The 21,280-nt window shown below is 37.3% G+C and overlaps 1 protein-coding gene across 4 annotated transcripts in view; it reads right to left on the minus strand.

Moving 5' to 3' along the window:
* The window catches only part of SMYD3 (SET and MYND domain containing 3), a 419,799-nt gene that overhangs the window by 87,988 nt on the left and 310,531 nt on the right, over positions 1-21,280 (minus strand). For all 4 annotated transcript variants that reach the window (XM_061991091.1, XM_061991092.1, XM_061991093.1 and 1 more), the window contains 2 exons: positions 10,265-10,332; positions 7,733-7,835 (listed from right to left, as the gene is read on the minus strand). In XM_061991091.1, coding sequence (XP_061847075.1) covers positions 7,733-7,835; positions 10,265-10,332 — 171 coding nt within the window. The remainder of the gene's footprint in view (positions 1-7,732; positions 7,836-10,264; positions 10,333-21,280) is intronic.

Genomic DNA, 21,280 nt, shown 5'->3' on the forward strand with positions numbered 1-21,280 from the left:
TCTAAACCTGGTTTCCTGCCCTCAGCAATAGTTCCTTACATAGTCATTCTTGGTACAAGGGGCCAATTTTGTCATCCTACCAGTTCCATATCTGCCCTTCTACCTTGCCTGCACACATCCTTCCCATTTTATACATTTCCCTCATATTTGATCACCAACACTCACACTTTCCCAAGTTGTTGCCCTACTCTGGTTTCTCAATAATATTCAATGACTCCATCAACTTTATCCTGTTTTTGGTTTGTTTTTTTTTTTTTTTTTCCTCAGCTAATCCTACTCTGTATCCTCCCTAGTGTGGTAACAAAAATCTCCCTTCCTTCCCACAAGGCAGTTCCCAGTGAAGCTGTAATCCTAACCTGCAACCATTCCAAGCCCAATTTCCCTCTCCAATTGCAAGCCTCTGATCTTTATGTCTCCTTGCAAGTTGCAACTGTTTTCTGTCAAAATCATTCTCCATGCTGACATGTCCCATGTCTTTTATCCTCTGCATAAGTGTCACTGGTTCTGACCCATGCCCTATTGGGCTTTAGGCTCAGGTGGCATCCAGCAGTAAAATGGATTTATATAAGATCAGGCACAGTGCAAGACAGTAGGAATCTTCTGGAGAAAAAATAATTAATGTGAGATTATTGTTAGTGAAAATACTTAAGACAATTTTTTAAACTCTAGCATTACTGTTGAACCCATCACTAGGGGAGGTTCAGTTATAACAATGCAAAACAAACTCATAGCCAATATCGATCATGCTTTATCTATCTTCAGCCTACAGGCCTCATCTCTTTCTCTCTTTTAATTTTTGGCTTTTTTTTTTTCTTTCATTCACGTTGCAGAAACCTTGGAAGTAGGAACAAGTTTGAAATCAGGACTTTTTTTTTTTCAGAGGTAAACAAACAGTTGTGGATATGAACAGTCACATAACACTCTGCTCTGGATTAGAGTATATGACTGGGCAGGAGGAGGAGGACAAGAGGCTTCATCACATTGATACTTCCTTTTAGTGTTTTAACAGCTTAGAGTTTTACTTGCTGTCAGAGGCCCAATTTCAAATTCCCAGTCCTGCCAGCAGAAATTTGAAGTGAAAAATGTTTGTAGTTGGCAGACTGAGTGGGAAAATGTAATTAGAATATTTAAAAACATGACCAACCTAACATTGACTAAGTCTATCCTAATCATGTAATCATTTAAATATAAAAATTCTGTATTCATGTCTCTCTCCTACACTTGTTTTAATTTTGGATCCCTTCATTAGATGCAAGGCTCATTTAACTTGTACATATTTAGGAAATATGCCCATTGATCAAAGGTTGTCTTAATGGTATTTGCATGTATGGTATTAATTAAAACATTATTTCAGCTGACCAAAGCTTGCCTCTTTATTGCATCGTTTATAAAGAATGCAGTAAATCTCCTCAGAACTGGAAAATACATATTAAATAACATTTATGAAGGCAGGGAATTATTCAACAGCCCTAAGACTTACTAACTCTCAAGACTTTTTCCTTAGAAATGCAACACTGTCTGAGCCCTCCTTCTCACTCTGACACAAAAATTTTTTAACCGTGGTTATGGTGGTTATTTTCTCATGTTCCTCATCTGCCAAATGAGAGGGTCACAATTTTGCAGTATAGCCACACTGCAGTGGACTTAACGTTGTTTGCAATAGATTGTAAACTACAACATTTCTAGACAGAGGAATTCTGTAGGAATTTTAAATCAATTACTCTAAAGCAAATGGAAGTGGAAAAAAAAAAGTGAGTTCTCTTGTTTTTGCAGTGTGATTAAGGTGTCAGGTGACTTAACCTTGGCAACACCTTCACACTAGAAGAACCATTGTCCTCATTGTTTGGTTCCAATTGTAGAATCTCATATTTATTATTCAAGGGCATCTGGGAAGGTGGGGCAATGCCAGAGATGAATCTACTATGCCAGGCAGGGACTTGTCATTGTCCTCTATCCCTTAAGTCACTGTGTTCAGCCAGGCAGAGGGAGGATATGGAATGCTCCATATTATGTATTCTGTCTGTCAGGTCCATCCAGCAAAATATTACATATCTTGGTTAAAATCTATCATGAAGATAGACTTAATTGGTAATCACTTGAAATTATGATTTGTCTTTAGTATTAATTTGTTTCTCTATAAGATACAGAAAGATACGTTTTTTTTCTAACTCAAATCTGAAGCTGATGAGAAGCCATGCACCCATTTTGCAGCAGAACTGGACCTCAAATAGTACATCCTGTCTCTTATCAGGACTAATTGAATTGAGTTATGCACTGAACTAACTGTTGATCCATAGCTATAAAAATTCTGATTGGAGAATGAGCAAAATGAACTCATGTAGGCCTGCAAAGGATCAGGTAGACAAAGTAATTAACAAAAAGTCAATTGAAATTACAGCACACAACTTGATGCTGCTTAAAGTAGTTACTGAAGGGCTGGGAAAGAATGACCTCTTCAAACAAAGCTGATTGTCTTTTTGAGAAAGTAAAGTAGCTAAAGAAGCCCTGGTGATCTCTGTGTGAATAATTTTTGCTTTCTAATAATCTTTCCCCTTATATTACCTTTCTTTGCAATATTTAAATTTAATTTTTACAAAGAAGAGAGTATAAAAAAATCTTTGGTATACTGTCAAAGTAACGTCACATACAGTTACAAAAGCCATGACAGTCAGCACTACAATTAACATTATCTTGAGGAGTGACAACTTTTTACAATTTGTTTAGAGCTGCTGGAAGCAAGTTTCAGAAAGTTCTGCAGACTTTTAGGTAGGACATACAGAAGCCCCCACAAAAAATCTGTTTCTGCTATTAGATTAAATTATGCTCAAAAAATCTGGTATAGAGTCTACAGAGTATTAGGAGATACTTTCTAGTCACCTCAACCCCAACCTTTGCATCAACAGTTGCTCCCGAGCCTTGTTCTCCTTTCACTTGTTCTCTCCTCTGCTTCCTATCTGTTTCATTCCCTTTATGCCAGCTGCAGGACAAAAAAACATTTCCATTTAGTGGTGATCATTACCAGATGGTCAAACATTAGAATTTGGAGTATTAGCACAGACACATACTGCCTTATATGAATTATAATACTCAAAGCAAGCTACCAAGCCTGAAGGAAGTTTCTATGAAAGCCAAATTTTCACTTTAAAAATTCTCCAGTTAACAAGGATTATAAATGTAATTTAAACAGATAAATAAATTACATCATGATAGAGCTGAAAGTTGTTGTCTTGAACATCAACTAAAGCATTTATTGGCCAAAGTCATTAGGAACATAGTGTTTTTTTGTGTAAAATGGTGACTTTCTGCCCTCAAAGAGTATGCAATTCCATAGAATCGCATTAGTACAAAACCCAAATAATATATCTAAAGATAAATCTGAACTTTTGGTTTCTGAAGCAGAACTTAAGGACCAAACACTCAGCTCTCAGTATTTTGCAATTTTCAGTTTTCAGATTCTTGCAATACAATTTGTTTTCCTATAGTTTCGACTTGGGGAATCATGCAATTACACATGAATCCTGTCTCTAATGTCTGCAAAAAGTAACACTCACAACTCATAGTTTCTTAGTGCTTCAGAACTGTCAATGCTGACAAAAATGCCCTAAATGGCTAGAATTTTTGCATGTGATTTTAAAAGTGACTAGTTTTCCAAAGATACAGCACCATCAAATTTAGCACTTTCATTCTACAAGGATTCAGGCAAACATCTGCTGGCTCAGGAGTCCTAATTTTCATTTTGGCCTTAGGTTTTGAACCAATTTCAAAGCCAGAGGAAAATTGAAAAAAACAAAACAAAACAAAACAACACTTGTTCCTTCCTGTAAAAAAACATGCAAAGCCAACAAAATCTGCGTAGACATGAGACTATTCTGAAACAACTTCCATGAGGACACAAAAACTTTTTCGGGTTCTCATAATCTTGCCTTCTTTTTATTACTGACTCTGAAGCATGGTTGGGGCATAAGTGTTATTCCTGAATAAATCTGCAGCAGCTACATCCAATGTAATATCTCCCTCTGGTTTACAACTAAAATCAGGTTTATTGGTGTCTCTCTCTTTCTATAATTGTGAGATGGCCATAATGGCCAATTACCTCAAATTCCCATGTCTCTCTTTTCCCCATGATTATAGGTGGTCAACAACTCCTTAACATGGGTAAAGTGTTGTAAAGTTCTCTGATAGAAAACACTATAAATGTGCAAAAATGTTTTTACTTCTCACTGGCCTAGTGAACACATCATATTGCAATGGTTGATACTTCCTTGGCAAGGGATGCCTTATGGAGTTTATTCCCATTTGGATAGTAAGGTCACAGTCCTACTATTCTGAGCTTGACTTGCTACTTAACTTCTCATTTCTAATAAATCTTAGTGGTTAACTACCTTCTATTGATTATTACAAAGGATATCTCATTCTATCTAAATCTATCATAAATTAGCATAAGGTTAAGGTAAATTTTAAGGCAAATTCAGACTGGAGACAATGTTCATCTCAGAGCACTCAATTTAATCAGAAAACCCAATTATATTCCTCTCTAACATGTATTTTCTCTCTTATTACCTCAGATCATGACCTCAGTAACATAAGTGAAAGCTGAGCTCGTAACACTTATTGTAGTTTCATTTACATAGGTGTGTAAATTCAATACACAGCTATTAAGAAAACTGAGCTCACTCTGTTTCAGGCAAGCAGTAAAGCCATGTGGGAAGAAGTTGCACCAAAGCTACCATGCAGAACACAAAATGCAAAAGCAGTAGCAACTGTGTAAGAGGGGAAGTAATTGGGTGTTGAAAATAATACTAAACTGCTGACTTGTACATATCCTTATAATAATTATCTTTTCCTTCCTCTTCCCATAACAGATCTAAACTAATATCCACTTTTTATTTTTACTTTCTCACTTAAGTCCATTTTCTTCCTTAGACACATCCTTATTCAAAGCAGCATCAGATATATATATCTCAGATTGAGACTTTTATTTCCAAGTCAGTCAAGAGGGCAGCTCCTTTAACAGTGTACATATAGGTGTGTATATCTATCTATTTATCTATTTATATCTATAATCTTTCATAGACACCAAAACCTGAGCTCTTTGGAAAATTCTGACTTTAACTTTGCCTCTGATGAAGCAGTAACATTTTTAGAAAATTTATTATGCCCACAATGTATGGTTTGTGTGGAGTCGTTTCTGGTAAGAGGGACCAGGCTGTAATGGTGGCTGCTGTAAGAAGCTGCTAAAAACTTTCCCTGGCTCTAAGTCAGACCCACCTCTGATGCTGAGCCAATTGGTGCCTCTGAAATCACTTTTTAAAAAGGTGGAAGAGGAAGAGTTGGTGGTGGTGGAAGATGTTGAATGAGAGAGAAGCAACCATGTGGGCCCTGTGATCAATGAAGGAAAAGAGGAGGAGGTGGGCTGGAGCAGAGACCCCTCTGCATCCCATAGTGAGATGGCAGCTATTTCCCTGCAACCTATGGGGAATAACAGTGCAGCTGAGATCTTCTGGCATCTTGTGGAAGTCCCTATGGCAGAGGGTGTGACTATGCCCTGAGGGGCTGTGTCTCTATGGGGAGGTGGTGTTGGAGCAGAATGTGTCTGGAGTTCTGCTGCTGCAGAGAAGTCCCATACTGGAGAGTCTGCAAGGAGCTGCAGCCTTTGGGAAGGGCTCACACCAGAGAGGTTCATTAAGAATTGTACCCCATGTAAGGGACCCTGTGCTGGAGAAGGAGAAGAACATGAGGAGTCTTCCTCTGAGGAGGTGGAAGAAGCAGCAGAGCCAATCTGTTAGGACTGACCACATTCCCCATTCCCTGACCCCTCTGCCACTGAGGGCAAGGAGGTAGACATTGGTATTAGAGAGCTGAGCCGGGAAGAAGGAAGAGGTGGGGGAAGGAGGTCTTAAAAGGCTAGTTGTATTGATAAATAACAGACTGTTATTTATCAGTCTGTTCTGTTTTCTTCCTGTTCTGTTTCTAGTTGGTGGTGGACTAAACTAATCTTGTTTTCTTCCCTAAGCTGAGTGAGCCCTTCCTGCCCTTGTCTCAATTCATGATGCCGTTGTTTATCTTTTCTCCTCCCATCTTGCTGGGGCCTCTCTCATCTTATGGAAGATGTGTGTGGGGGATGAGCAAGAGGCTGTGTGGTGCTTCATTGCCAGTTAGGCTTAAACCAGAACACCCACATAAGTTGCAGTCATTTATTGGCCTGTATTCACTGCCAAAGTCACCGCAAACAAACTGGTCCTAGCTGCCCCGTTTTGTAAGTTGTAGTTATTTCTTAATTGCCTTACAAATGACTTGTAACCTACACCATATCTCTTTCACCACTGATTTTACCCTAGAGACTTCTGTGGGTTACAGACAATTAACATCAAGTCTAAAATTTGGTTCATATCTTCATAGGTGTAGCACATTCTGCACAGTTGTCATACCTGCAAAGGAATTCTACTTTACTTCTCACTCCAGAATCATCCACGGCCACATGAAGGCTTTTCCCACTTTGTAAAAGCTGCTTGTTACAACAAATTGTTTTATGAAATTTACCTAGAAAAATATCTCCACCTACATAAAATGAGATAGCTTCAGAATTGAGAACTCTAATAATTAGCTAAAAGGCATCCTTGAGAGGCATTAAAATCTACTGTATTTTTAAATAAACAACTCATCATGTTGAAATGGAAAGCCAAGAGGAAAGTTATGGTATATGGATGAAATGGAAGAAAGGTGTCTATTACTTGTCTTGAACAAAAATGTCAGACCAAAAGATATCTCTGCTTAATAGCTCTACAAAAGTATATTGCATCCTGAAAAATTGCCCTTGGCAAAATAGTAAGTATGCAAAAGCCCTTCTTGTTGGTTGTCTGCAATATTTTAAAAAAAAAAAAAATCTCATTTATTTATTCATTTTGATGGCTTAGTGTCTTAGAGAAAGGATATATTAAAGGAGAAAAATTTCATAGGGAGGAAAAGAGACACTATTAACTTAGAACACATATGCTCTTGATCTTCCCAGAGTTTTTAACACAGGCATGAACCACATTTATATTAGGTCATGATTTTCATGACAGCTTGGACTGCACAGGTCATTGATACATGTAAAGTTATATATATAGACACATGTCTTTTCAAGCTTTATTAAGCAAATTCAATATTGCATTGCTGCAAAAGGCATTTACTTAGTGCTTACCTGGCCACAAACAATTATTTTCAAAGAAATACAAACGCTTCCATAAAAAGCTGAGAATACCTTAGATCAAATAAAAGTGTCTTGGAAGGGATATTTTAAAGCCTTTTCTAGTGAAAAGGACAAGAAAACAAACCTTATCTTGCTATTTTCATTGTCAAGGAAAAATTTACTACAACAGTATGGTTGCAGTCTGACAAATGCCTATTGTTGCAATGACTTGGTGAACACTTCATTCCACCCAGAAATAGTCTAAGTGTTACCATCAAGGTAAAGATGTTCAAATACAAACAAAATGAAGTGCCTAGAGGAGGAAAGGAGGGACATGAATTTATCAAGACTGCCAGTGATTTATGAGAAGTAATGATTATGGGGCCCAGGCAGTGTGAAGAGATGATTCTATTTATCATTTCCCCCCTGATAGCGATGTGCTGGAAAGTGGCATCAATATATCATCAAAATATTAAGCTTGTGGCCCTGCAGTCTGGAATTTATTTAGGGAGATGTCATGGTTGCAGGTGTCTGTGATGGAAGGGAGGACAAGTTAATTACCTCTTCTCCAATCTGGATCTCTCGGACAGAGCGAAGTAAAAGCTGGTATCCTTCAAAGATGATCACGCAGTTTGGGTCACAGCTGTGGTTCAGTAACGACATGCTGTGAGGAGTGGTAGAGAGGGTGAAACAGAGAGAAAGAACTTTTTACAGGAGTCTCCACTGCCATTTTCCTTTAATATTTTAAAAGTAGCTAACATGATTGCATCTAAAACATCATTACCAAACAAATAAAATCCCTGTTTTATCAGATGCTATTGGTTAGTGGAGGGAAACTAATGCTTAGAAGATTTATATTTATTTCTTATAGAAGCTGTGCCTGGATCTCTTCATGTGTTTCTGCCTTCTGTGTATTCAGGTGAGAGGGAGGGGACAGCCGAAGGCAAAACAGGCAAGCAGGGAAAAAGGCAACCTCGACAGTTCAGAGCAAACGGTTAGTGTGACTGTGTTTGGTTTCTGATACTTCTGCACAGTTTCAGGGCACTAACCCTATTGGTTACCTTGACCATCAGTGGATCCGCACCTCAAAGGGGCAAGCAATCACCTGTATTTCATATCAGGTAGTACTTGATGTTCCATGTTTGATTAGCTGAAAAAAACTGACTGCCAGGCCAACATCAGCCTCACAGCAGACATAAGGGCTGATGGTTCCTCCCCTGCAGTAATGACTCATTGAAAGAACAAGTCTGATATCATCAGGCTGGAAGAAGAATTTTTGGCTCATGCAGCTCCTGACTGCCTTTATTTGCTTTCCTTGTCTATCTGCTTCAGCAACTCAAAATCTCAACTGTTGATGGCAAAACAGAGGACAGAGCCCTGCATCACAGAATCATGGAATGGTAGGGATCGGAAGAGACCTCTAAAGATTATCTAGTCCAACGCCCCTGCTAAAGCAGGTCTGCCTAGACCAGGTCACACAGGATCATGTCCAGGTGGGTTTGGAAACCTCCAGATGAGACTCCACACCCTCCCTGGGAAGCCTGTGCCAGGTCTCTGTCACCTTTACCATAGCTTTACTTTATGTTTAAGCAGAACTTTTTATGTTCCGGCTTTTGTCCATTATCCCTTCTCCTATCACTGGACACTACACCAAACCATGTTTATTCAGCTGGTGACTTTTAAAGGAGCTATCAACAGGAGCATGACTTGATATCCTTTCTGGTCTAATAAAATATCTGTGGTTAATCTCCACATGAAACCAGTAATGTACACTGAGAAAAGAGTATCTGTTTCACTTACTGTGAGATCACTGGGCACGCTGCCAAAGCTGATGGCAAGGTGATGTAGAGAAGGACCGCTGGATTTTATCTATTTCAAAATATATTGGGATGCTGAGGCTATCAAGCCATACAACAATATACAAGCTCTTAATGAGGCTAAACAAAGCACTTTTAATCCAATTTGATCTCATGGAAATACTAGTGGCTTTGACCACAGTTTCATTTGGAAGCATATGAATTCATCTGGAAGAACATTTGCCTAGGAATTGGGAACCACAGATTTAAGTTCATAATTTTACCAGCTCAGTGTTATTTGCCACAGCAAAACTCAAATTGCTCTGAATTGACTTGGGAAAGAGTCTCCTGCATCCCTTGGCAGTTCATTATCACAGAACATAGCCACTTTCTTCAGTCAGGGGCTTTTTTCAACCAAAAGAAAACATTTCACTAACAATAATGCACAAAAATAATGTTCCATTTTCCCCCAAGTATGTGAAAGGATTTCTTTCCATTCCCACTATGAAACCTAATGATTGTTTTGTAGTTTTCATAACACAAATTCCTCTGCCCTCCTAACCAACTTTCCCTTATCTTTACCACAAAGCAGGCCTCACAATATTAAGTGTCCTTAGGCAAATCTTACTTGTGTGATATCAGAAGAAAACGAAATAATGACAGACTCACTGAGGTATTTGCAACGTAGTTCAACAGAGCATTAACAAAAACTGGAGATGATTAAAATATATCTTTAAACTATACATACTAGTTTCCCACATTAATAATTACAGGTAACTCATTCTATGAAGGCAAAGCCTAATATAAATAATAGATAATAACAATAAATTAAAATATTAACATTCATCTCTCAAGGGGCTTACATTTTCTACCTTAATGGTTTCTTACTAATTTACTAATAAAGGTGTTAAACCTTTTTCTTTTAATTGCCAGTTCAGAAGGCTGGCCTTCTGAAACATTGTATTCAGCCATATTCCAAAGAAATGCTGAACAGGTTTCGTTTTACTAGTCATAGTATTTTTAATGTCAGCATTTACTCTTACTCAGAAAATACTACCACCTCCACAAAAAATATAAAGAGGTATCTTATTTAAACTGTTTTAACTGTGTAATCAGGACCTTTAATAATGTGTTCAACTTGATTATATTTTTTATTCTCCTTTAATTTATTTGCAATTCCCAGTTTCTTGTTTAGACATGTTACCTGCTGCTTTGATGGCCCTTACAGATACCCAGGAAAAAAAGGAAAAAAAGCTAACATAGGTTTTGCCTGTGAATGAAACAGTGTCCACAGTACCTAGGATAGAGGCCAACACCAACATCCTGCATCTCTCCACTACTGATGGTGAAACAGTTACAGGTCACCTGTAAAAACAAGAGAAAAAAATCCAGGATTACTAGAGTAATTTGGAAACCCCGTACTCAAGTGAAAAAACCTTTGAAAATAAAATGAAGGGGCAACTGGTAATTGGATGGGAAAAAATCAAGCTCAACACTGGTGCTCCTTCTTTTTAGAGCAATCACACCTGGGACACACTCTCCTGTAAAACTGTAGTCAACTAAAAGCAGAAGTACCAGTATCCTGAAAAAATGGGGGAGTTAAATACATGAAGAGGCCCTACTTTCCTGTCCAAATATATTGAAATTTCTTGATGTTCAACTTCAAGATAGATCATCACTTTGTAAACGATTAGCAAGTGTAATTTTCATGGGCTATAAAAAACACCCAGAATCTAAATCCTAATGTATTTTTTAAATATCTGATTTTTTTGAACAGTTGGTTTTGTATTTTTCTTAAAAAATCTAGATAATCTGTTTGCCAGTTAGCAGTGATATATTAATAAAAGACTTCATGTAGAAAAACCATTGTACAGTACTACATAAACAAGAGAAGTCCCATGTCTCTTCTGCATAACATTAGATTATTAGTATCATTAATTATCATTAGAACAGAAAGTGAGTTAGAGTAGGATTTGCCATATGTGAAAATGAGATTTGAAAGTTGCAGTTTTATCCATAAAGTAATTGCCCAGAACAGTAAATGCACACCTCTGTTTTAAAGATGCAAACTGAATAATTTAATAGTGCATCTTACCCCACAAACTGACAAATTATTATTTATGAGCATCAACCATAAGGTGAAAATGAAATCCTCTTTTAAAATTTCTCATGAATTCCAACAGCAACATTAATTTAAATCATTCGTCTTAATTATTTCTTTCCTCCTGGCACTGGATATAAATGTCAGACAATTTCTGAACAAAGACTGGTCCATTTAAAGAGGCAGTTATCCCACTTCTAAAAATATTGACTTGATTTTTATATTTATCAAAAAAATAATACCTTCCAGGTAAAAGAAAAAGCAAGCCAGCTCATGGAGACCTTAGCTCTCTCTAATGGATTATGAAGTAGCAGGGGTCAAACATCTCTTAGAACTGTATGAATCTCTCTTTCCTGCAAATCTATTATTACCATAAAACTGTTTACATTAACAATATATAATTTTTATCATTGTGGAATTATAGATACTATTTCATCATTATCTTTTAAAGGTATGTATTCTGTGAAAAATTTTACACACAGAAGTAGCAATACTTTTACTTTATCCGTTTCATAGACATATATGAGCTTTTTATACCATGACAGATGCAAAGAAAAATGTGAGATGAATGGATACTATGAGATCCAAACACCAAGAGCTTCTTCCAAGAGCACTGCATCATGAGGCACTTTTAAACTGCTTTGTTCTAGATATTTTATGTAGTTGCAGGTCATCTAATTTCTAATTATTTGAAGTTTCAAATCTGAGGCTGAGAATCCAAAATATACAGGGCCAGATCTAAAAAGCTATTTAAGTGTGTAAATACAGGCGGAAGCCTAACTGATCCTATGAATTTTAAGCTACATGATTTTGCACACAATCCTACCAGAGGCACAAGAACTTTCAGGTGCACTGAGGTTAGATTAACCTCCTAGGAGATAATTTTTTCCCACTTTTAAACTCAGGTATGAAAAAGACAGTGATGCACTTGTAAAGTGTGATACAGATAGTAACCTTTATAATGGCTACTTTCTGTCCTTAGCAAGTAGAGAGTGAGGAAATTAGATGGTGGTGGTAGGAGGAAGATCTCATCCTTTAGAGTGGGAGAAATTCTGATATAATGACAGTCCTTCATGGACAGCAGCAGGTAACGGGTACCAAATATGAAATCTCCATACCCTATCAACTAGGGATGAGGTTGTTTTGTTTTCTTCTTTATCTAGCTGTTTTTCTTTTTTCCTTCTTCTTGCTACAAAGTATCTAAAAATCTGCTGAATCTTCTCTACATTTCTATTTATATAAACTATTACGAGGTTTTAAATTTCAAAGGTAAAGATCAGTCCTTCCAAGGGAAGTTTTGGGATTTCAATCCAAAAGTCCACCACAAGACTTGCTGTTGTAGACCAGATCTCCCAAGAAACAAAAGGAAGAAGGCCTTTCTTTTACAGGGCATCTGAAAAAAAAATCATTTTCCTAGCTTCCAGGATTCACAGATATAGCTCAAATAACATCTAAATCTGGAGCTATCTAAAGCTGCTGCAGGAGAGTACAGGAAACCTGCTTGTTCTGGAGGCAATTGTTTACACATCAAAACCTACTGAGACTAGCAGTAACTCCATTTCCAGGGTAAAATAAACAAAGACAAAACAAACAACACCCTTCTCATGCATCACAGTATCTTTCAGGTTTCATGGTCACTCTGCATTGTCTTTTTTCTGCCTTAATTGTCCCAGCTTATTCCTTATTTTACAATCAGTTTGTAATTCTGTGAGATCCTAAAATTTAAAATAAGAGAGAATAAATAATTCTCAGCAATCTAGTGCTTTAAATTTCTTCCTCACAAAGGCATGGTCCTTCTCATCTTCTGCCGTATCATTTATCCGATTTAATTTGTGCTGTTGTTCAGCTTGTCCCTTCTGATTCCTCTAAAAACTGCTCTTTAACCAGCTACACGGGACTAAAACTGCATATCCACGTACAGAGACACAACAGAGTACTCACAGAGTTTGTCATGCCCACAAATAAGAAAAAATGCCCACATATTTCAAAACTTAGAAGTTGGAAAGGTGAATTCCTTGCCCTTTCTAAAAATTCTGAAATAACATATGTCCCAGCATGAGAACCAAGGGAAAATTCTCAAGGGAAAGTCACAGACTTTTCAAACCTTCACAATGCAAAACTTACTTAGAAATATCCTAGAGTTCTCAAGGCTTATCATCATAGCCTGGTTGGCCATACAGTTCACTAACAAATTAAAGAATCAATTCTCAGTGTTTAAGTAGCTCCATAAAAAAGTTGGCAATAAATCCTGCAAGTTTATTTAAAGTGACAAACAATATTATACAAACTGATTGAATGAAATAAAAACATTTGTTCTTTTGAGAGACTGCATACATTTTAGAGAAGTATCCTGTGCTCAGTAAGGTAACTCAAGCAGAAATATAATCTTTCCTAGGCTTGTAAACACAGAGTGAGAAAACCATTACTCTGAGGCATACTTTATCAACAACAAAAAAATTTACTGCACTCTGTTACATTTTATTTTTCTCTGTGTGACATTAAAAAAAAATCTGTAAATTTACCTTGTAAGGAGGTCTCTGCTCTTAAGATGTCTGGAGATACTGTCTGAGCAATCACTATCTGTGTGAGATCTACAGTCTAGTGGACATGCATGAAGATTTATTTCAGTGTTTGCATTCGACAAGGTTTCAGTTTGTCAACATATTGAGTTAAATTTGTTTTCAGTTCAGATCTTATTCATATTGCTTTATATTATGGATTTGCATTTAGGTTAAATAAAGCAGGCTCAGACTTAATAGCAAAACATTTCATATTTGGAATTTCGGACACTAAGATAATAAAAAATGTCAATAAGGGAGCAAGGGAAAAACCCAAATCATTATTGGCTAATGCTTGCCTCAGATCAAATTGCAAACACCAAGATTAATAATCAATCATTTGTTTCTACATGTTTCGGTATGTTACTGCAACACAGTAAGGCAGCTCTTACAACATGCAAAAGAAACCCTCACAAGGACTCCCAAAGGGTATATTGCACTGATAGGGTCAGCAGCATTTTCAACTTTGATACCAGCCATCTCTGTATATGGTGTGTCAGAACTGGTGCATTCTAACCCACCACCAGGAAGAAAGTCATAACTCTTTTTTTTTTCTCTAATTTATTAACTAAATGGAATGTAAATGAAATATATTTAAAAACCCTTCATGGGTTATTAAGTTTCAGGTTCACATCAAAGCTGGCTGGGTATTCCTGGTCATTGACAAATATTTAACAAAATATTCTGTAAACAGTCCTCATGTTAGCAGGTCTCTCTGATACCCAGGAGAAAGGGTTGGGCAGTAAACTCAGTGCAAGTGGCACACTAATTCCGATGACAAAGATACACCCCAGAGACCTTCTAGCACCTCTGTATCCCACTACAGCTCTGCACTAATAGCTCTTTCCCACTCAAGGATGAACAGATACCAGGCACAGGTGGCTGACAGATCTGAAATCTGCTAATGACTTCATTTTGGCACATGGAGTGCTAGTGCAACAGCACTAAACATAGAAATAGTGCTAAACTGGAAATGCCCAGTATGTCACAACAGTGACAGACCTGTCAAGCCTCTGTTTTTAAGGTATTTCACTCAGCTTCTTGTGGCCACAGGCTTCCCATGCAGGTAGAGCTTCTCAATCTGAAACCTCAGCTCTGCTCACTGCTTGCATGTTTTACTAAATCCAGAACTTTGAATCCCATTCTATGTTGTATTGTACTTAAGACCTACCTAGTGGCTTCCATGGGAGCCATAGAGTCAAAAGCAGATGTGGGAGACACTAGACGCATTGAGATAAATATTTTTTTAAAATAAAATAAAATTCTGGAGTGTTTTATTGCAAACAAAAATAAAAGCATAATAGAGTAGCTTTGGGAAAATTTTATCCTACCTGGATTTTCAGACGAAGGGGACAAGTAGTTAACTATTCATGATACTTGCTCAGAAGCCAACCTTTTTGTAATGCCATGAAATATGGAGAAGATACACTTCTTTCACGCCATGGCTAAATTCACAAATACTTCTTTTGACTTCAAGAGGAATTCATCCTATTAATCTCTTCTACCTAAACAACAATGTTTTGCCTGAATGACAAACCACCATTAGTTCAGAGCTAGTTACAGAAAAGATGTGAATTTCCAGCCGTTTTCTTAGTTCTTTGGAAATCTTTCTTCACATCAACTATCAATATTTCAAGCTTTCCATTTTTTGCTATCCTAACACATAAAAGTTGCTGACAAGTGGGCAGAATACAAGTATCCCTTGTAGAGGGTTGTCACCACCTACAAAGCAGCAGACCAGAAATTCAGCCTGACATGAACAGATGACTTAATGCAAGTGTGCTTCAGGCATCCCTTTTTAGTACTCAGCTAAGTGGCGCAATTTTGATCGGAATGGAATGAAAATAGGTCATGGCAAATTACCTCTTCTCAACCCCACATATAGTTCTCCAATCTTTCAAATAAAAGTACTTAGCTATGCAACTAAATATATTTTATTACTAAGAATACCAAAGCCATCGTTACTAGGGCAAACGTTATGTTTGCTATGGGGAACTTTTTTTTTTTTTAAAGTGCGTACAAGGTGCAGTTACAAACCTGACACTCAGAAAGGTAAAGCCTGAAACACAAAATTATTGCAATCTTTGGGTAAAATGAAATATCTCAAAGATTTGTAGAACTCCCATTAAAAATTTTGTGCAACTTGTACTAACCTTTTCACAAATTTAACCTCTGACAACATTCAGCAAGTCTCATGTTCCCTTTGGGGAAATTCTAGTTTTCATCCAGCTCTGCAAATGTTATTATTATTCCTGCTTTTTGGAACAGAACTGAAATGGATCAATTTCTGGAGCAGAACTGCAGAGAGGGAGCTGCAAGGCCACTAATGGGTCATAATACAGTACGCTTGCAGCTTTTGACATGAACTTAAGAAGTAGCATGACATCCTTCTCTTCATCTCCATTTTCATGCTACTAACTCCACTTGTGTGAGAACGGGCTGAGTTATTAAGTTGATTTCAACAGCCACTGCATGCCCACCTGTTAGAAATAGATTATATTGAATGAGATCAAACTTTATGGGCATCCAGGAGCAGTTAGCTGTACTTATCTTGCCTATTTTGTTACTGATACCTGTTTATCTGCCTTGCAATGATATAATCATTTGGCTATAGTTGCTGGCATGAAAATTCCATATGCAAAGGAAAACAGTAATTAATTAAATCTTGTATAACTTCAGCTAATAATACAGGCGGAATAAAATACTGTCATCTCCTCCACCCATATGATTTCCTCATACTGGACCCACAACCACTAGGTAGCCTAAGTTAGGATGATAAAATGTAACCTAAATGTTTCCATGTTTCCTCACTTTATTCTCACAGATGCAATGTAACTGATACTGCTTCTGGAGTTGTTTGCTGAGCTAGTCCTCCAAGTATATTTACCTCTTGAAGACCATCGACTCAAAGTCTTTGAATTTGGTCTGTTGGGCTTTGTGGATTTTTGACCATCTCTACAATCCTCTTTTTCTCTCTTTAACTATTGTCCAATGATTTATTTTCTCCCAGTGGGGGGACAAAAAGCAGGGAGAAGCTAAAAATCTGGGAAAAACTTTCTTCATATTGTTTCTTTAAAGCAGTTTCCACCAGGAACTTTCAGAAAGCACAAAAGCTGAGACTGTTTGAAGAGGAGGAAATTTCAAAAAGAGTAGAAAAAAACTGAAACATCTCTTCCAAAATGTCATAGCATAAAATTAGTATTTTTAAATCTTAAACAAATATAAACAAAAGGTTTGTGTTTTTCTTCTTGGTGTGGTGAAAAAAATACACTCCTGCTTTGTTTCATGTTAACCAGACAAAATCTCAGACTCTTGTAATGTTTGCACATCCAGACCCAAAAGAACACTGACATCACTGCCAGTTCCTTCCATTTTTCTTATGCCCTTTCCCTATAGATAAACTACTACTACTTTCGACAATTTTATAAAAAGGAATATTTTATAATTAATAGAATTTAATATTAATGAAAATATTTTTTTTTAAGTATTTAAGTAATTTGGCTACAATTTACTTTTCCACTTGTTTCTACCGTTCTGGTAGGAATTACTGGGTGACATTACTGCTCCTAAAAATAAGCGGGCTAGACATACCTTTTTGTAAATCAGTACCTTTGGAGATATCTTTGGAAATACCTTTGGAAATCAGTAAGGCAACGGTAAACATGCACAATTTTCTTCCAGATATTTGGCAGATGAAACAGCTGCTGAGAGCTGGTTATTTCAATTATATGAAAAAGTATAATTTGAAAATTATATGAGTTGTTCACAAAATGCTAATGTAGACTTGCATTAATAAAATACTGTCCTTTTAAAGTTTTCTAGCCCTTGACTAGTACATGACTGCAAAATGCTATTGCACTCACTCTTTCCTTCTACAGTGTTGTCATATACAATGACTGATGCTACTGTACCATAGGAGATGTTCTGCACAAGATAAGTCCAGATGGCAATTAGAAGTTTAATACAACAAAGTAAAACTGTGAAACAAAAAGTCCACTATGTATTTAATCCCAAAACACTGACATGTCCAGGTGATTGCCTTAATGAGAGGCCTTTGGGCAAAAAAAATGGTTACTGCCTGTTAAAGGCACTGAAGAGATGCTTAAATCCAGACCACATTTCTAAAACCCTTTCTAACTGAAAGTGAAAAAGCACTATGAGCACATGTGCTGGCACAGAAGAGTGAATATGACCATATCAGAAAACAGCAGGATACAATAACGCAGAAAATAGAAGTTAAACTCCATTTCCTTCTCAGGATGAAGTAGAAAAATATTATGTTTACAGGTATAGATGCGATGTGATGTATAGAACGTGTTAAAGCTGAAGCAGTAATTTTAAAGCCTAGTACTCAGTAAGCAAGAGGTTCTTGGATTTCAACAGGATGTGTGCATTATTTCCATAGGATGTGTGCATTCTTAGTATCACTGAAAAAATGTCTCCCCAGGGGATTCCAGAAAGCATTTCTTTTCCCCCTACATGTCTATTTTTTTGGATATTCCAAACATTGCTTCGATCAGGAAGCAGTTAAAATAATTTCTTTTTTCTGAATTGTGTGACACTGGATTTGTTTAATCTCAATGCAGTACATATGCTTCCAGTTACTGGGAGGCATAGCTTTCATGCTGATGCCACTCATTTTCTCATTCCCACAATGTCAGTCTAACATTCTCGGACAATCCTATTTGATGACAAACCACAGGCAGTTAATGACGTCTAAAACCACCTAAGTCAACTTGCTAGCATTGTGTGCTGCATTTGACCATATTGGGTAGTGACAGGGAATTAAGTCAGACCAAAACAAAAACTAACTCTGCTCTATTCCTTTCCTACCACGGGGTGCATTTGTCCCCCAGGATCTATACCAGAGCATCTCAGAGCTGCATTTCCCATTGGTAGGCCAAGGTAGGAGACTTTGCTTGAGGAGGCTCTACACACCACAACCTGCTTCATTCAGAAACGCCTGGATAGTCGGTGCCAAGTAGGAGAACATGCATTTTCCATTTTGTTTGGATTCTTTTGTGACTTTGGAAAGCTCTAGTAGAAAATAACTGTCTTATTTCGTCAAGAGAAGGAATCATAGACATATTTTAGGTGGTTACATGGGAAAAAGGCTTATGGCACCCACAATGCCTGTACCCCAGAAAACTGTAGAGAGAACATCACCATCCCATCCATCAGGATTCCTTAAGAGAAGGAATTACTTACCATTACTTCATCAGAACAGCAAATAACTTCCAGTATGTAGTTCTACTTACAACAGAATAGAATAGTTTTTCCTTTGAAATAGCATTTTCTTTAGTGTACCAGATAAGTAGTAGCCATTATACAGATTTTCCATATCATTACTATATGCTACTACTAGTTAGGAAAAAACCAAGTATATGAAAGCTACACTTTTATTTGAATGAGAGCTACAGAGTGAAGAGATATGATTATTTACTCCAAAATAAACTCATAAATTAAGCTCAAAGAACTCTTTGTCAGTGTGACATCAAATAATGAGTTGACAAAAGAACCTTAAAACAGTTACATATAGAGTAGCTTTTAATAGCACAGGAAATCAGGAAAAATCTGAGCTCCTGTGTTTGCTCCCTACCTAATGAAGTCTGTTATGGTATATGGACTATAAAATGGTGAGGGGAAAAAAAAGTCAAATAATTACATTATCTGGACTTTCCCTCATTTTTTTTTAAAGAAATTTCTTTTTGAAAAGTCTTTACCAGATATCTTGGAAATAAAGAAATAAAGGAAGGTTATGGAAATACTGTATTGTGCTCACAGTTCAAATGTTTGTGGGTGGCTAACTAAAGTTCACAGACCTGTGTGTAATTGCTATCTACAGGAAATACTTGCATTAGCGAAATAATTCTCTCCTCACTCCTTCACCTTTGCCCTTCCACAAACTCACCAGCAAAGAAACCTCTCAAGAGTATTTCTGTGATGAATAGTACTTTCCCCACCTCTACAAGATGAACTAAATCTAACAGCCAGGAACAGAATTGGTCAATTTCTAGGAAATATGATTTTAGCAAGTATTATTTGACAAAAACCCCATTTGTTTTATACAAATATGCTTGAAACAAAATGATCCACTCTCTGTTTATTTTTTCTTGTTTAGACTCCACATGTTTTTTTGAAGCTTATAACACAATTATGAACACAAAGGTTACATATATATTCATGTCATCTGCAGTGACTTCAGTGGCATCCAATGAGTTGTGCAAAACAGTAGGAAGAAACGAATGCACAAGTCTTTTATCAGAGGAAACATGTTAAAACAAAAAAACAAATGAAGCACACTCAATCTTGACAGCTAAAAGATGATCTGTTTGTACCTCAACACTTTCATGAGGCTGGGCAACAACAGCAAAGGGCAGGAAAGCTGACAGGGCTTTAGGACAGCTGCATTAGTACTGGCATGTGAAAAGACAGAAGGAGGGACGTTGTCTAAGCAAAACTAACAGTTGAACTTCTACATAAAAGCCATTATTTAAAAATCCCTATTTATATAAATCTGAGAAATTTGCTCCAAGACATATAAAAGATAATTACAAAATAAAGCTCACCGATATTTACTTAAGACTTCCCTCTTTCAGACCTGTGCGCATGACTGTGAACATACTCTCACATGAATATACTCTCATGCCACTTCATGTGTTTGTCTACAAAAAGACATATTATTTAATAATATGGTCTTTGGCAGAAATTTAGCCATAAAGCCACACATTTTGCAAGCAAAGTATCCATAGTAACTAACTGCATAATAGTTGAATTTAAGTATTATCGGTTTCAAAATTGTTCGCAAACAAAAATGCCACATATTTGAAAGAAAAAACATCTCAGCTTGTATGTTCCCTTCATTTCATAGAATCATAGAATCTTAAGGGTTGGAAGGGACCTTGAAAGATCATCTACTCCAACTTCCCTACCAGAGCAGGACCACCTAGAGTAGGTCACACAGGAACTTGTGCAAGTGGGTTTTGAATGTCTCCAGAGAAGGAGACTCCACAACCCATCTGGGCAACCTGTTCCAACGCTCCATCACCCTCACAGTGAAGAAATTCTTCCTTATGTTTCTTTGGAACCTCTTATGTTCCAGCTTTTACCTATTGCCCCTTGTCCTATCATTGGAAATCATTGAGAAGAGCCTGGCTCCATCCTCCTCACATCCACCCTTTATGTATTTGTAAACAGTAATGAGCTAACCCCTCCTCCAAGCTAAAGAGCCCCAACTCCCTCAGCCTTTCATCATAAGGGACATGCTCCACTCCATCATCTTGGTGGCCCTGTGCTGAACTCTCTCCAGCAGCTCCCTGTCCTTTTTGACACAACTGGACACAATATTCCAGATGCAGTCTCATGAGGGCAGAGTATAGGGGGAGGAGAACCTCTCTCAACGTACTAACCACAGCCCTTCTAATACATCCCAGGATGCTCTTGGCCTTCTTGGCTGCAAGGGCATATTGCTGGCTCATACTCATCCTGCTGTCCACCAAGACCCCCCGGTTCCTTTCCACTGTACTACTCTCTAACAGTTCATTCCCCAACCTGTACTGGTACATGGGGTTATTCTTTCCCAGGTGAAAGACTCTACACTTGCCCTTGTTGAATTTCATCAGATTTTTCTCTACTCAACTCTCCAGCCTGTCCA

This window comes from Colius striatus, chromosome 2, assembly GCF_028858725.1.
Source record: "Colius striatus isolate bColStr4 chromosome 2, bColStr4.1.hap1, whole genome shotgun sequence".
Classification (NCBI taxonomy): Eukaryota; Metazoa; Chordata; class Aves; order Coliiformes; family Coliidae; genus Colius; species Colius striatus.